This window comes from Anas acuta, chromosome 3 (genome assembly GCF_963932015.1).
Source record: "Anas acuta chromosome 3, bAnaAcu1.1, whole genome shotgun sequence".
In the NCBI taxonomy this organism is placed as follows: domain Eukaryota; kingdom Metazoa; phylum Chordata; class Aves; order Anseriformes; family Anatidae; genus Anas; species Anas acuta.
The window spans coordinates 33,820,282-33,835,121 of NC_088981.1; the positions used below are offsets into that span (position 1 = coordinate 33,820,282).

A 14,840-nucleotide genomic window follows, 5' to 3' on the forward strand; every position below is an offset into this window, starting at 1 on the left:
TTGTAAACGTTACACAGTCATACAAACAGGCAAGGTCTTTGAAATACTTTGCAAGGCGGTTTTTGTCATTCCAAAGTTCTACCCATTCTAGGCAATTATCATACCAATTAGCATTATAATACCAATCAAGAGTTTTCTAGTAAGAAAAATAATTTTGATTTAAAAAATAAACACACAACCAAAAAACCTCTTGCAAATCCAGATTTGTTTCTTCTCATGCAGTTCTTTTCATCGGTTATCTTTCCCTGTTTTAATTCCACAGTTGGCTGCAGGCCGCTCTGGATTCCAGAAGAATTCTCAGGCTAAGTCCTGACGATGTGGGAATTGGTTGCCAGAGCAGAAATAGTAGTACAGCCTAGTAACAGAGGGGTGAGACTGAGCTAGTTTTATAGGTTGTTGGATATTTTTTTCCAGTTGTTTAGTCCTTTTTTTAAAAAACAAAACAAAAAAAAAAACGTGTGTGTATATATATATATATTTATATTTATTTGTCTTTTTTTCTCTTCTTCAGAAACTAATATTATAGACAGCTGTAATCTTGATTGCATAGGTATAGTCTTGATTTAGAAATCAGGAATACAGCTAGAGACATCCGTGTTAAGTTTTCTCTTATCCTCAGCTTTGTTAAAGCTGCAGTTATAGTCCAGGTCCAATTTGCCCACTGTAGTTAGACAAGGTATGGATGAATGGGAAGAAATAAAGAAAAGCTCAAGAATGATCATGGTGTTAGAAAAAGAGATCTCTTAGTTGCCATAACTTTGGTTGTTTTGTCCTTACATGAGTAGGGTGCCATGAATCTTCAAGGCTGTTAAAAGTTTTTTGCAATAACTACGAGCTTAAATTCAACAAGAAAGGAAAGGTTTTGTATTTTTTTCTAATCTAAATGCAGTTGTTTGGGTCCTAAAATGTTGGAATAGGATTCCTAAGGAAGTTTGATGTGAAGGTAGCCATGCCTTGAAGTTAGAGGGAAAAACAATGCTTTCTTGATGTCTCTCCCAACTTCTTTTTTCTTAGAAAGATTTTATATTTATTTTCTATTCCTGACCTTGTGATTTAGGTTTTTGAGTGCTACTTATCAGAGGAGCATTGGATTGCCTGATCTGAAGAAAAAGCTGAATTTGCTACTACTTAATATTGTAAAATCTGAAAGTGATTGTGTGGTCATAGGGCAAAGTTATTTATTACCTGCAACAGCAATGTCTTCAAGAATTGGTGGAAGGTGGCTGGATCAGAACTTTCAAATTTTATTCCTACTTTTCAACTGAAGACCTTTCAGAGTCTACTAATACTTAGTATTTCAACCTTCTTACTGTCCTTAAAACAATAGGCTACGCATTGTTGTGAAAAATATTCAGGTGATTTGCAGGGGAATGCTTGCTATAGAATTGTGCTACTGAGTTTCTTTTTTTAAGAAAGTTTAGACATGTATTTATGGAGCATGTAGCTTTGACTGGAGGCAACAACTTTGTACACTCAGCTAGAAACCTAAATGAATCTTATTTAAGTTGTTACAACCCTTCTTCTCTAGTTTAGATGCATTGGATTCTTTGTGGCTTATTGTATGAATTGTTTGGATAAGGCTTTACATTTGAACTCCATCAGTGCTTTTGTGTCAGAGCCCAAGATATGTCTTGTAAGGATAAGGAGCTACTTTGTTGCTGTATTTTCCTTGTTTTCCCCTCTTGTGTATTTGTTCTATTCTCTGGCCTTATTATAAATAAAGCATTTCAGTGTCTCTGTATATTTAAAAATATAAGAAGTTCTTCAGTTGAAGAGTTTTAAAAGAAGGCTTTAGTGTAGCTATTGGAAAAATAATAAATCAGAGTTCAGCGACTTCGTTGGGATGCATTGGCGTATCTTTTGACTGTGGAAAGTTGCCAAAAGGGCATTGCACTCGTACGCTGTGCTGGGCATGAAGTTTAGTCTCCATTTCATCTCAAATTGAAGTCAGGATGATGCGGTCAGTCCCTGCTGGCAAGTGACTGACTAACTGAAGCATCACTTAATGCCATGTTCCAAAAATCTTGCAATGGTAAGGGACACTAAATTGGTAATTGTCAAAATGAGGAGTCCAGAAATGAGCACCAGCAGATTAATGTGTTTTCCAAGCAAGGAAAACCTGTAGTAACAGTAATAAAATCTTCCTGATAAGTTTCCAATTGAATTAGAATTCCTGTAATTGGTAAATGCCCCAAGCATGTGGGTATACAACAGCTGATGAAGTAGAAGACATAGACCACATTTGTGGGATATTTAATTTCAGATTTTAGTTCACTGAGGAGTCTGAGTGTATGCGAATGTTTCTATTTGCCAGGTTCTCTGCAAGTCCACCTGCATTTGACACGCTCCACTTCTGCTCTTCTATGAATTACTGAGCCACCTCAGTCTAAAAATGTAAATAATTGTTTAAACTGTCCAAAATCCCCTCGACTGTATCCCATTAGTGAGATTACAAAGTCAGGTGGAACTGAAATATCAAATATATAACATAGGTGAAATCTATGAGGTGACATTGGATTTAGACCAGTAAAATGGCTTTCTTGAGAAGCTAGTGTACAGCTTATACAGAACTTCCAAAGGGATGATGGAGGGTCTTATTAATACAGTCTAATTAACCTCCTTTCTGTGCAAGGTGAAGTGTTATATGCTCAGAGCAATGATGAAAAGTGTAAGGGAAATACAGAATTGGATCAATTTTCTTTTAATGATGAATAATCCTCCAAGTCTGGTTGGATGAAAGTAAACATGTGTGGGCTATGGTTTTGCTTTTACTGTGTGCCAGGATTCGGCTCGGAGTGAATTCTTCAGCAGAATTATAAACCTTTGAAAATTGCTTTATAATGGAAATTGTGACAGACCATTAACTACAGTAGTATAAATGCATTGCTTTAACATATGTTATAGCTGTCCTGAAGTTGCCAAATACATGAAACAGTATGTGCAGAACATGTAGGGTGGAGCCTTCTGTGTCGTTTTAACTAATTAATAACATGACTCATTACATGTTAATGTTTCTCAGACATACAGCCCATGACATACTGGACGGGTATCATTCAGGAGCTAGGATATATTTGGCTGCAGCGACACGGAGATCCCACTCTAATTGCTGTACTGGAAGAGGCCCAAGAAGCATTTAACATGATGTGTTTAATCACCACTGCAATTATAGTGCCACTGAAGCAGATATGTTTTCCTACTACCAAGTCATAGAACTTCTAAATCATAAAGAATCATTACTAGATACGCTAAAAACTATTGTTCCCAATAACAAACAAAACCAAAAATGCAAACTCATTCTTAGTTTGCACCTGTGGAGTTAAATACATTTAAAAATAAGTATCTAATGTATATGTCCCATATGAAAGCTTTCTTTTTTCTTCAAATTCCATATTGTTCCATTCCCGAAAGACAACTGAAGAAAAATTATTTCCAGAAATTACTATTGCTCTGTGGATTTCTTAAGCCCTGAGAACACCTATGCTAGAATCTTTACTTATTTTTACTCGTGTGCAGCCGTACCAGGTGAGCATTTGCATTAATAATGCTATTTCACTATGGCCTTAAAATGTGTGGGAGTTATCAAAATATAGACCAAATTGAACACTTCATATTGCTCTTTGGCACTTTAGTGTGAAGTTTAGCTTGTATTAGTTTTTAGTGTTTCAGGTTAGCTTTTTCATCTTTCTTCTTAAAGGTGGGAATGGGGAAGCTAGGAAGTGCCTGACAGCCTGCTGGAAAATGTAAGATTTTGTTACAAAACCTTCGGTATTTATTAGGTATGCCTATCCAAGTTTCTTGGCTGAAAATTGTTTTCATTAGGAAGTCTGAAGATGCTGAGACGAAGTGGGTTTCTGTATAATTCCTTTAAACTCTCTCCCAGTGCTCAAAGTTTCTGCATGCAATTTATTCTTGAATCTTCAGACAGAGATTCTCTTTTAGATTCTGGCTATTTGAATGAATTGAGATACATCTAGCAACCTTTGGAGATTTACAGCAAGAATTCTAACTTCTTTCTCTAGCTGTGGTTTCGTATTGATAAAGTTATTTATTGGGAGAGTGCAAAGGAAGAGCAGGCTTCCAGTGAAGACAGAAGAGTAGAAGGCACATTGATTTGGATGGTATCTTGCAATGGTACGCTGCCAAATGGCAAGAAATAAAAGGAATAATTAGTACATTAGGGTATATATTTGAGAAAATAAATTTCACTGCTTTTAGTGGAGCAGATAAGGCCATACCTTCATATGCTTGTAATATATAAAAAGGGAATCAAGGAAGCAGAGTGGCTGAATAAGGGTTTGTTTTCAATTTTATTAATTAGTTACAGTATATCAATATGCAGGAGTCGAAGAATGGTATTTTTGGAATTCAATGCTTCTCACTTCCCATTATGCATGTTTAATCTGAGATGCAGATGTTAATCTCACTGGAGTTAAGACTCTGTGTGTGTTCTTCTATCTATAGGTTCAAATAGCTTCATTTGCTATAGAAATTTGCAGGCACAACCATCCAAGTAAGGGATGATGGTTTGAATATCGTGAAATGAGCTTTTTTATTTTTACCCTTACATATGATTTATTAAATGCTTGTAGCACAAATATGCTGTAGTTTCTGGGATGTCCTGTTTCTGTAAATTTCTTCCTTTTTCCAAATCCCCACATCATTGTTAGTACTTTCAAGGCTGTGTTTTCAAGGAAGTTTTTGTTTGTTCTTGGAAGTGGAAACACTTGATAACTAAACTTACTGTAGACCAAGTCCTGTGGAATAGTTACATGCAATTTATTTGGTAGCCTCTGGGATTTTTCCAGCTGGCTTGAAGATCCTCTGCCTCTCATTTGCTCTGCCACTTGACCTTCTGAGCATGCTTCACCTTGTGGTTTCCAAATCTACATAATAATTTTGTATCACCCTTTAGTTAAATGGTGTCTTTTTGACAGATGGAAGTACCTTCAAGTAGGGTTTAACTTTATATTCTGCCTCGAGATAATACCATTCAATTTGACTTGATTTATCCATAAATATGGATGTCTTTCTGAATACCAGCTTAAATTATGTACAAGTGGAGATTGTAAATTACTAATGCAAAACTGGCTTTGTAAGGATATTGTACAGATAAAATGGATGGTGTAGTAACTCTGGATTAGGTGCTGTTGAGCATGAAGCTGACTTTTATGAGGGAAATCTGGGAACTACTTTAGTATGTCCAGTTAAAACCAGCAATTTAGTAAGTGATTCATCAGCATGTTGAATACTCCAACCAAACTGGGAGAGAAAGGTGTGGAAGCGTTGGGGTTAGCCATAAAAAACTGCAGTCTAAAACATACAATTCTCTTTGCCAGGGTTGACTTGGACTTTGAGCTGCCTATGCCTTATTCACCTTTACACTCATTTTTGTGAGTGTTCCTAGAAATCTGCAGTGTACTGTTTTTCCTAGAAGTCTTCTCTCTAAGTAGAGTTGACCATGAAGTGGAAACAAAGAGGGTTTTCTCATGACCACGTGTCCTGACCGTTTGATGCCTTAGCGCTTTGAGCATTGCAAATAAAATTACCTGGAGAAAGAACAGATATTACAGCCATATATTTGAAAAGACTGTCAGGAACATAGGAAAACTTGTATTTTTGGTGTTCTTGGCTGGTGACATGCTTCTGGTGAATGCTGGAGTCACTAGGAAGTAATGTAAAATAGCAATGTGGCTAACACGACTTACATGAGGAAAAACAGCATATATGGGTGTGCTCGGTTTTAAAGGGGTGGTGAGAGGAAAGAGGAAATCCTAGTGATGAGGGGAGGAATTTGCAGTGTACCAAAGAGCTGTCAGACATACCTTTTACTTGACAGACATTGGCATGTCTTTCAGATGATACCTACTGACCTTGATATATGTAAACTGTGTGATATATTTTCTTTGTAAAAACTTTTGCTCTAATTAAATACTGCACTTTCCAAAAGGGGTGATGGTTAATCAGCACTGCTACTGTCTCTAGTGGTTTTTTTTTTATACATATAAAAAAAAACACATTATCTTAGTATTGGTTTAATGTCAGTGCCTCTGCAGTGACCTAAGTGTCTAAATCTAGATTCTCATCCAATGCTGCAGCCTCAGACAAACTGTGATGCCTTAAATGTGTATAAAAGGATCAGAAAGTGAAACTTGAAAGAGTAACAGTGAACTGAAGATATTTAGCTTGTGTAGTTGCTTGTCCGGTAGCACTGTCCTTTCTGAAATAAAATGTTTTTGTGTTATGAGTAAATGGCAGCATTTTTCTTTTTTCATGTGGCTGTATGTTGTGTGCGCTCATGTGTTTTTATTGTTGGTGTGTCAACAAGTAAATATTGTATGAGGATTCGGATTGATATTTAACAGCTGAGATGGTTGATGATACCAGTGAAAACATTTGTCGTTGCCCGTTCCGATGTCATCAATATGAACCATCTGAACTCTACCTTTCTTTTTCTTTGCTGCCCCTGGGGTTTAATGGCTTTGCAAAGAAGCTCCTGCCTGGCATATTGAGCTGCTCCAGAAGGTCTAACCCATAAGCAGTGAGTACTGAACTGCAGCACACTAATGCTGTAGGTGTTGACTCACCATGCTGTTCTTAATTGCAGTTCTTTTGAAGGTAGATAACCTGTGCAGACTGTCAACATAGATATTGAATCTTCTATACCGATATGATGATGTATTTGTATGGCTACAAATGCTGTTCTGCTTTTCTTTTCCTGGGAATTAACTTTTCTCCTGTGCACATACTGTTTGCATTTAAAAGTAGCTTTCATGTGTCTGTGGCTCCTGCTCTAGCTGGCAAACGCTTATGTCTCATATCTGCAGTGAACTGTGTTCTTCTAGAATCCTTGAGCCTGATGTAAACCAGCTTTCAAATGTGCATGAATTGAAAAGCATCTGTAATGTTTTGATGTGACTAATACTAAGATATGATTGATCAAGTCTGGATTTAGTTTCTAACTGGAAAGTCATTCAAAATATCCATTTGCAAACTTTTTGGGGAAAAAATGTATAATTCTAATACGTGTTGTTATTTGCGATCTAATTGCTTTGAAAAAAGTATTTTCAAAGTTTTTGTCTTGAGTCTTGATTTTTATAATTTATAATGGTAAGGTGCAGGCCTCGTCTCAAATTCCATCCATGTTTGTCTGGATTTAGAAACCAAATGGTTTGGTGTAGTCTCAATTGTTTTCAAGCGTGCATATTTCCAATGATAAAGATGCAATTGATGTGGCTAAATTAGATGTTGCACCTAAGAGGCTGCCTCAAGGAGGGGAAAAAGGTCTCCTGGGCACGGACAATTGTGGTATGATCTTGCCTATCAACATGTACTTTCAGGCCTCCTCAGGAGGATGCTAATGCTGATATAGAACAGCAGAGCTGATTCAGGAGCATTGACTGAACGAGCTATTGGGCAGTGTGCGCAGAAACTGGGTTGCTCGTACCTAAAGGCGTTTCAGTGCTTAGAGGCATTTCGAGAACAGTCTCTGGCTGACGTCCTGAAAGAGAAGTTGTGATATTAGAAGAGAACTTCTTGTGAGCTGGGAGAAGCTGGTGCTCCCGTAGTATATTGCTTTCAGTAGTTTCCTGGTAGCCCTGGAGAGGTCTGCAGCCTGAACTTTTGTTGTTGTTTGCCTGTGGGCTGTGGGCCTACCAACTTTCTCTGAGGGTGAGCACTTGTGGCCTAATTGCACTGACACTTCGGAGACATCTGGGAGGCTTAAGATATTGCTGTCATTCTCCAGCTGTTTTTCTCTCAGCTGAAGGTTACTGCCCTGAAAGTCGAGCCACGCTAATGGATCATGTGAACTGTCCTAGTCCATGTCAGTGCAAAGTCAGCCAGGTTATTTTAAATTACTGCTGGATGCAGCTGCGGGTAGTAATGAACAGCTTGAGGTAATAACTCCTTAAACCATTCCAGCTATACTTCCAAGAGCACATCTGTCTATGTCCTTATAAGTGCAATACTTTAATCTCTCTATTGCTATGCTGCATTCAGGATTTGTCAGGCCTGCAAAGCTGCTGCCAAAGGGAGCTTTAATATCCAAGTGGAATGTATTGGCTCTTCCTGTCTGTCATTATTATCAGATGGCAATAGAAAGATCTGATTGATGGGTGTGCAAAAATACCTTGAATGGTAAAGGAAGCTTATTCTCCACTATGAGGTTAAATAAGTGAAAGTTGTGTTTTAAAAGCTCTGTAAAGAGGTTATCAGATGAAGTCTCTTCCCCATCCCCGTTCCTAGTTCAGCTACTTCGAGCCTTTTGTTATCTTTGACTCCCAGCCATTTAAGTTCTTCCACTGTCTGTACCCTTGCTTCATTCCTGAAAAGCTTCCCTGTGTTGATTAGAATTATAATGAATTTTTTAGCTCTACTTTTTTTTTTTTTATTTTGCCCCAGGTCCAGCAAGACTATGAATCTCTGTTCCAAATGCTTTGCTGGTAAGTGCAGTAAAAGGTTTTGTGTTTTTTTTTTTTTTTTGTTAGATTATTGAAACCACATTGTTGGCATCTCCTTCAGGGTTTTTGCATGGGTTTCCCTTCCTTCAGTGTGTACGTGCAATCAGATTTTCCTCACTTTGTGCTTCATTTGTTTGCTAGTCAAGAATCTCCCGTGTAAATGCACCAATGAAGCCTTGCTCTTGAAGTTTATGGAAGTCAGGAATGCCCTTGAACTAAAGAGCTCCACTGTTAGCACAGCACTTGTATGGATACTGTAGCTTTCACAAATGCAAAACTCTGAATTTGGAATATTATAGGATTTATTTGGTAGCATTCTCTGAAATATGGTATGGATTAAAAAAAAAAAAAAAGAAAAACTGCTATAGAAAACCTCTAGTTTCATTTGTTTTTAATTTTCAGCCCGTGGAAATTAAATCATCAGTAGCTCATTAGTAGTCTACTTGTAATTGCTACATATTATTTTCTTATGCAAGGTCATCGCTACTGTGTAAGATGTTAGGAATTGCTACTGACCTTTTCCTGTTAGCATCTTCTGGCTTTGCCTTTTTGAAATTTTTGTGGTATTTTTTGGTGTTCTAACCTTATTTTTAATTGTAATTGAAGTGCTTTCATAGTTCATGATTTCAATTTCTCTTGGGGAACAGCTACAGTATTAAAATGATGGAAAAAAAGTTTTAGAAAATTTCAGTTATTGGCTTGTCTATAAAATATTCCTTTTTAGAACTGAAGTTGGCCATAACATTTGGCTTGCACTTTTTATTTTTATTTTTAAGGTCATTGGTTTCCAGTGCAAAAGTGATAGAATCTTTGAAATTTAAGGCAAAGTGTACACCCCCCTACCACCCAAAAAAATCTAATGCATTTACTGAGGTTTGCACACAAAGAAAAATATTTTGACTTGTAGATTTCAGATCTCGGGTTCAGCATCACTTCATTAAACAAACACAAGGAAAATAAAGATTGTCCAAGACTGTTCAGCAAAATGATGTGCATATTCCTCTGGCTATTTTCCAAATGCATGGATCACTGCAAGGGTATACTGAAGAAAGTGCAAGCGCTTACATATACTCTTTCCCTACAGACCATGATAAGAAGTATGCTACTAGGTCTTTGATTTGACTCAGTACTGTTGTGTTCTTATTAGCATTATAAAATAACTTTTGCTTGCATACTTCAGAAATGTGGATTTTCTAATTCTGAGATACCAAAATGGCCCATCCTTCATATTATGGGTTTACCAGAGTACCCAAAACTTTATAACCAGTGGGCCAGGCAATAAGTAAAAACATCTCTTTCATTTGGGCTTCATTTTTTTTGTTTGTTTGTTTTTGAAGACATTTTATGATCCCTTCTTGGCTTCTGTTCTGTAGTTCTCCTGAAAAGCTGTTCGTTCTGATCAAGTTAATTTTCTGCTGTAAAAATACAAGATAATAACTAAAATGTGTGGTTTAGGGGGAAAAATTCTCTCTTAAAATTTTCAAGATTTTCTATGCAATTGTTATAGCTTGTTTTTTTTATTGAAATAGTAATTCTCAAAAGTTTGAGAAACTTAAAAAGCTACTGCTAATTGGAAAAAAAAACCATAGTATTTTGTGTTTTTTTTTTTTTAGTAGTTTTAGTATTAGATCTTAACTATGGTTCCTTCATCAACTAATAATGAAATAATGAGAACTCCAGTCCTGTTTGGGTAATAAATCAACCCGAACTGAGTCTCACAAGTCTTTTTCTCAGATATACTAAAAATATTTCAATAACATTTTTACTGGATTTCCAGTCACAGTGTTGAAATAAAGAAACATACTTGTTTCTGTAAATTGAACCACCACAGACAGCAAGAAAGCTGTTGAAATGTTTTTTTAACTATTCCAGGCACTCCGAAGATATAATATGAAAAAAAAAATTGCTTTTTTTCTTTCAGTATGGCAGATTATTTATTCAAATGTATTGAAGCAGATTTGTATACAGGGGGAAATTGGGAATTATTATTTCTCTTGACCATCGTTTCCTTTCTCTTTTATTTTAGAAAAAAGAAATCCACACAACGAAAAAGGTTAGTAACTTCATTAAATGACTTTTTCTTTCCTTTTTCAGATGTTTAGAATACAGTCCTTTTTTTTCCTTTTAAAAAATAATTTTGCACATACACAGCAGCAAAGCCCCTTGCATCTGCATAAACCTTGTATTTCTATATAAGTTATAAGGGAAGGGCAACGATTCAGCAAAAGATAAAAACATTGTTGGGGTTAAGTTGAAATATAAGCTGTTATGTAGAACTTTACTATCTTTACAGGTTTCTCAGACTTTCTGAATTACATACCTGCTTGTACGTACATGATTGTGAGCTATTCTTTGCTTTTACCCTTCCTCTCCTCCCCATTCATGGGGAAAAGTGATCATAGATGTCTGTGATGGTGAAAGGAAGGAGGGTTTAATAAACACAGAAACAGAGAAAAGGGCAGTGGTCATGGGCTGTCCGTTTGCCTTCTTGTCTGACCAAATACCAGTGATTTCTTAGTTATTTAAGATTTATTCAAGATAAATTCACTAAAAGTAATAGGGAAACTGGAACTCATGGTTTTGGCTATCTTTGTAAGTTTTCTTACATGAAACAGGAAAATGTTTTTCATAGGTTATTTTAGAGATTGGGTTGTTCACTTTTCTCTGTGGCAAGGATGAGCTGGGTACTTCAGATACATACAACCCTTTGCCTGGAGTAGCCCAGTGTGTTGACCTAGATCTATAAGGTTCACTGAGCTCTTCCACGCAAGGACAAATCTGCTGTTCCTCATATGCTGCTTTGGCTTGTGCATAAAGGTTGATAAATAGTGGAGAGGAGTTTGAAGTTAGCTGTCCTTTTCAGTCCTCTGTGCCTCCTTCCACCCCATCTGCCTGTTCCAAGAAGGAATACCTGACTTGTTTTGCATAAACCTAGTAGAAGTAGCAGACCCTGAAACATTCAAAAGCCTCTGAAATCATCCAAAGTTAATTGTACTTCTGCAAAGTACTTTACAATGTTCTGTCTCCAATTCAGTGAGGACCATATGCTATTGATGCCTTGAAGTCTCCAGATACTGCACAAGTGTAATCCTGCATATTAAATTGCTTCACAGAAATTTGCTCTTGAGATAGTTAAGGCATAGTTGCTTTAGATGTCTTGAACATTCTGGATACGAATGCAATAAAGTGTAGGATTTCTTTAATCAGAATATAGGCTGGTAAGTGGAAAAAATGCAAATTATGGCTAGAGCATCTCCCTTAGTGACACCACATCTTTTGCTAATACCTCAACCTCTCTTTCAATACAGTAAACTGCTAGATCTGAATGACGGTGATGAGTGAAATATTCCAAAAGCATTCTCTATTAATCTACTTTTGCTCCCACTAGGTTTAGGGAAGTTTTAATATCAACTTCAGGTAGGGACATTGTTTGAGTGCTTTTGAAAAGCCACTTTTTTAAAGTAGACTCTTTCAAGTAGGAATTCTACAAACATTCACAAAAACAACACCTGGTACCTCAGGAACTCAATTTTAATTGGAGCCAGTGGGACCAGTCACCGAACAAACTACTACAGAGTAAGAATAAATATTTAAATACAGAAAACTGTAAAACTACACTTTCCATTTAAATAGCTCAAAAAACCCGCACTCTGCCTTTAGTCCATTTGGTTGGGAATCTGGAAAGTTTAATTTTTGTGATGGTGCAGTCAGCCTTGGCCGGAGGAATGCAGGAAGTGAACTTCAGGTTGTTCAATTATGTGTGAAGCTAAAGGTAAGTGCAGCACTGGAAGGTTTGGTGTGAAGATGTGCTTGGAAAGCTGGAAGAAGATGAAATAATAATTAGGGTATTCACGGATTTGTGAATCAATTTCGTACCATTTGTGTGATAGTGTAATTGAAACTTTCTAGAGGTGGATGTCCATATCCTTTCTTAATCCAGCTATCCAATGTTGATATTCTGTGAAGCACTTGTTGAGTATAAAAAAATTAAAGAATTTTCATCTCCATCCATCAAGTGGGAAGTCAGTATTGCTGGTAATCACATAGGCATTTTCAGTACGTGTGCTTGGCTTTGTGCCAGATGATAAAGTTTTGTAAATTCAACAGTATATTTTCCCTGGAGCTTCAGAGATCTGATAAGGCGAAAAAAGAATAAAAATGGACATTTATATCTTCTATATATCAACTGAATTCTAGAAGTATTGGATTATTTGCTATTCTTTCTATTTCCCAAACCCACTCAGATGTCTGACTGGAGTTATTGCATGTTTTTGTGTGTCTTAACCCTTCTGTTTTGTTGAGCAGACCTTTATTTTGTCTTGCACAAGTCATACACAATTTTCAGAGCATACAGAACTGTTTTTTTTTGTGACTCAGAGTCACTGAGTAACGCAGTTTCCTCTTTTTGCTGTCTCTGTAAATCCTGGGAACTATTTAGATTGCTGCCTTGCATGGTCATAACAACACCTACTTTAAGGATGATCTGGCAAAAACCAACATTCCTGTCTAAAGAGATTTTGCTGTTAATCAGCTGCTAACTTGACTGCCAGTCAGACTTTCAGGCTACCGAAAACATTTTCAAAAGTTGCATCTTGCATTTTGCTAGTTAATATTTTTTAATTCTTACTGTATCCTGTTGTGTGACGAATAATAATGCATAACTCAGCTCTTCATAAAATTTTCGTTGAACAATGACTCAGTCGTACTTACATTTTCCATATCCTTCTGATATGTGATGTGAGTCCCTGGTTTTTAGTACTTTATTACTGGAAAAGACAGAGCACTTTCAAAAGTGTTGTGTGGATTTTTGTTTTGTTTTTAAAAAGCACTGCGTACTAGTTTTCTTTATGTGCACACAAAATGCACCTTTTTCAGGAAGGCTGCAGTATGTTGTTACCTTTGTTGGTTCCTAATGGAAGCTAGTGCCTCAATTTGTTGCTTCATTAGGCTAGAATTGTTGCTGTAGTCGTGTCTGGCTTTGTATTTTGAAGTACACGGACTGCTTGCTGCAAAAAGCAGCACTCACTGACTAGCACTTGAGACTAGTAGAGTTTCATTTTCCACTTTTAGTGCACACTCAGGCTTGAAGCTAAACAATTCTTTGAAAAATTGTTGAGCTGTTTACAGTGGCAATAAAGATACTGCTAATTCTTAGAGCACCTGCTAATAACATACTGTAGCATTCCAGATATAAACAGAGAATTTATTTGACATGCATTTAATTTCTCTTAGTCTGTGCCCAAAGAATTTTTAAAAGGAGAAGACTGGTACGGAAAAGATGTCTTAACATAGTAGACTTAAAAAGTCAGATGTATTCTAAGCTTGAGTAAGATAGCAGTAATGAAATGGAATAAAAGAATTAGACAAATGACTTCATGTGGTTTTCACTTATAAATAAGCTTGATTTGCACTGCTGACCTTAACAATTGTTTTTACTCTGTTAGCTTGCATTATTCTGAAGTTTTAAAAAGTGTGAAGATCTGAGTAATAGCTCTGTTGTGGGTTGTTAGGGCGATATTTTGAGAAAGGAATGGGAAAGGAGTTTTATGTTTTTATTTTACTCCCTTTCCCCTAACCTGCCTTAAAGTTTCAGTGGAGAAATATAAATTAATGGGAAAAAATGAGTTAGGTCAAGTACAGTTGTACTACCTAAACTTAGGACTAATAGTTGTAGTTCTGTCAGAAATAGTCCCACCAGCCAAATCATCCAGCGTATTTATGCTACTTGTTCTTAGTTTGCTATGTATAAACTGGAAACGTGGGAGAAAAGGGTACCTGAAACCATCTAGACCTGCTGTGCTTCTAAGAGTTAAGTAGAGATTGCATTTTAAGTTACTAAATTTGTGTATTATTTTTATACATATGGCCTATAAATGGACAGGAGGGGCCATAATTTTTTTTTTCTTCAACTGTTTTTCTCTGTTTTCCTCCTCTTTCGTCTTCCCCCATATATAGTAGTGAGGAGGGTTAATGCGCTGATGGAGGACAGACCTGTGAATCATTTCTGTTTCTGTGTGGGCAGAAGAGTTAGTGGAAGAAAGGATTTCTTTCACAGCTGGCACTGAGATTTTGTTTCCTTTGTTCCTTCTTATGTTTCTAACTTCAAGTTTGCTTTTTTTTTTCAGTAATGTTTGAAAGTGTGTTTTCACCAACACAGTCTGGGAAAACTGAATGCCTTTTAATTAAAAACTTTTTTTTACAGACAGTCCTATCAGTAGACTACCCTGTAGGCCATTAGTGGCTGTTCCATCACATTGCATCTTGTTAAATTCACAGCCTAGTAATCTGGAGCTCATTTGTTAAAAAAAAAAAAAAAAAACAAAAAAACATAAATTACACTCAGCATCTGACAAAAACAATATGACGACATACTGGCTCCCT

The 14,840-nt window shown here is 36.5% G+C and overlaps 1 protein-coding gene across 1 annotated transcript in view; it reads left to right on the plus strand.

The window, feature by feature from the left end:
* Positions 1-14,840, plus strand: part of ZFAND3 (zinc finger AN1-type containing 3) — a 132,330-nt gene that overhangs the window by 24,543 nt on the left and 92,947 nt on the right. The window contains exons 2-3 of the mRNA XM_068676571.1: positions 8,401-8,441; positions 10,486-10,512. Coding sequence (XP_068532672.1) covers positions 8,401-8,441; positions 10,486-10,512 — 68 coding nt within the window. The remainder of the gene's footprint in view (positions 1-8,400; positions 8,442-10,485; positions 10,513-14,840) is intronic.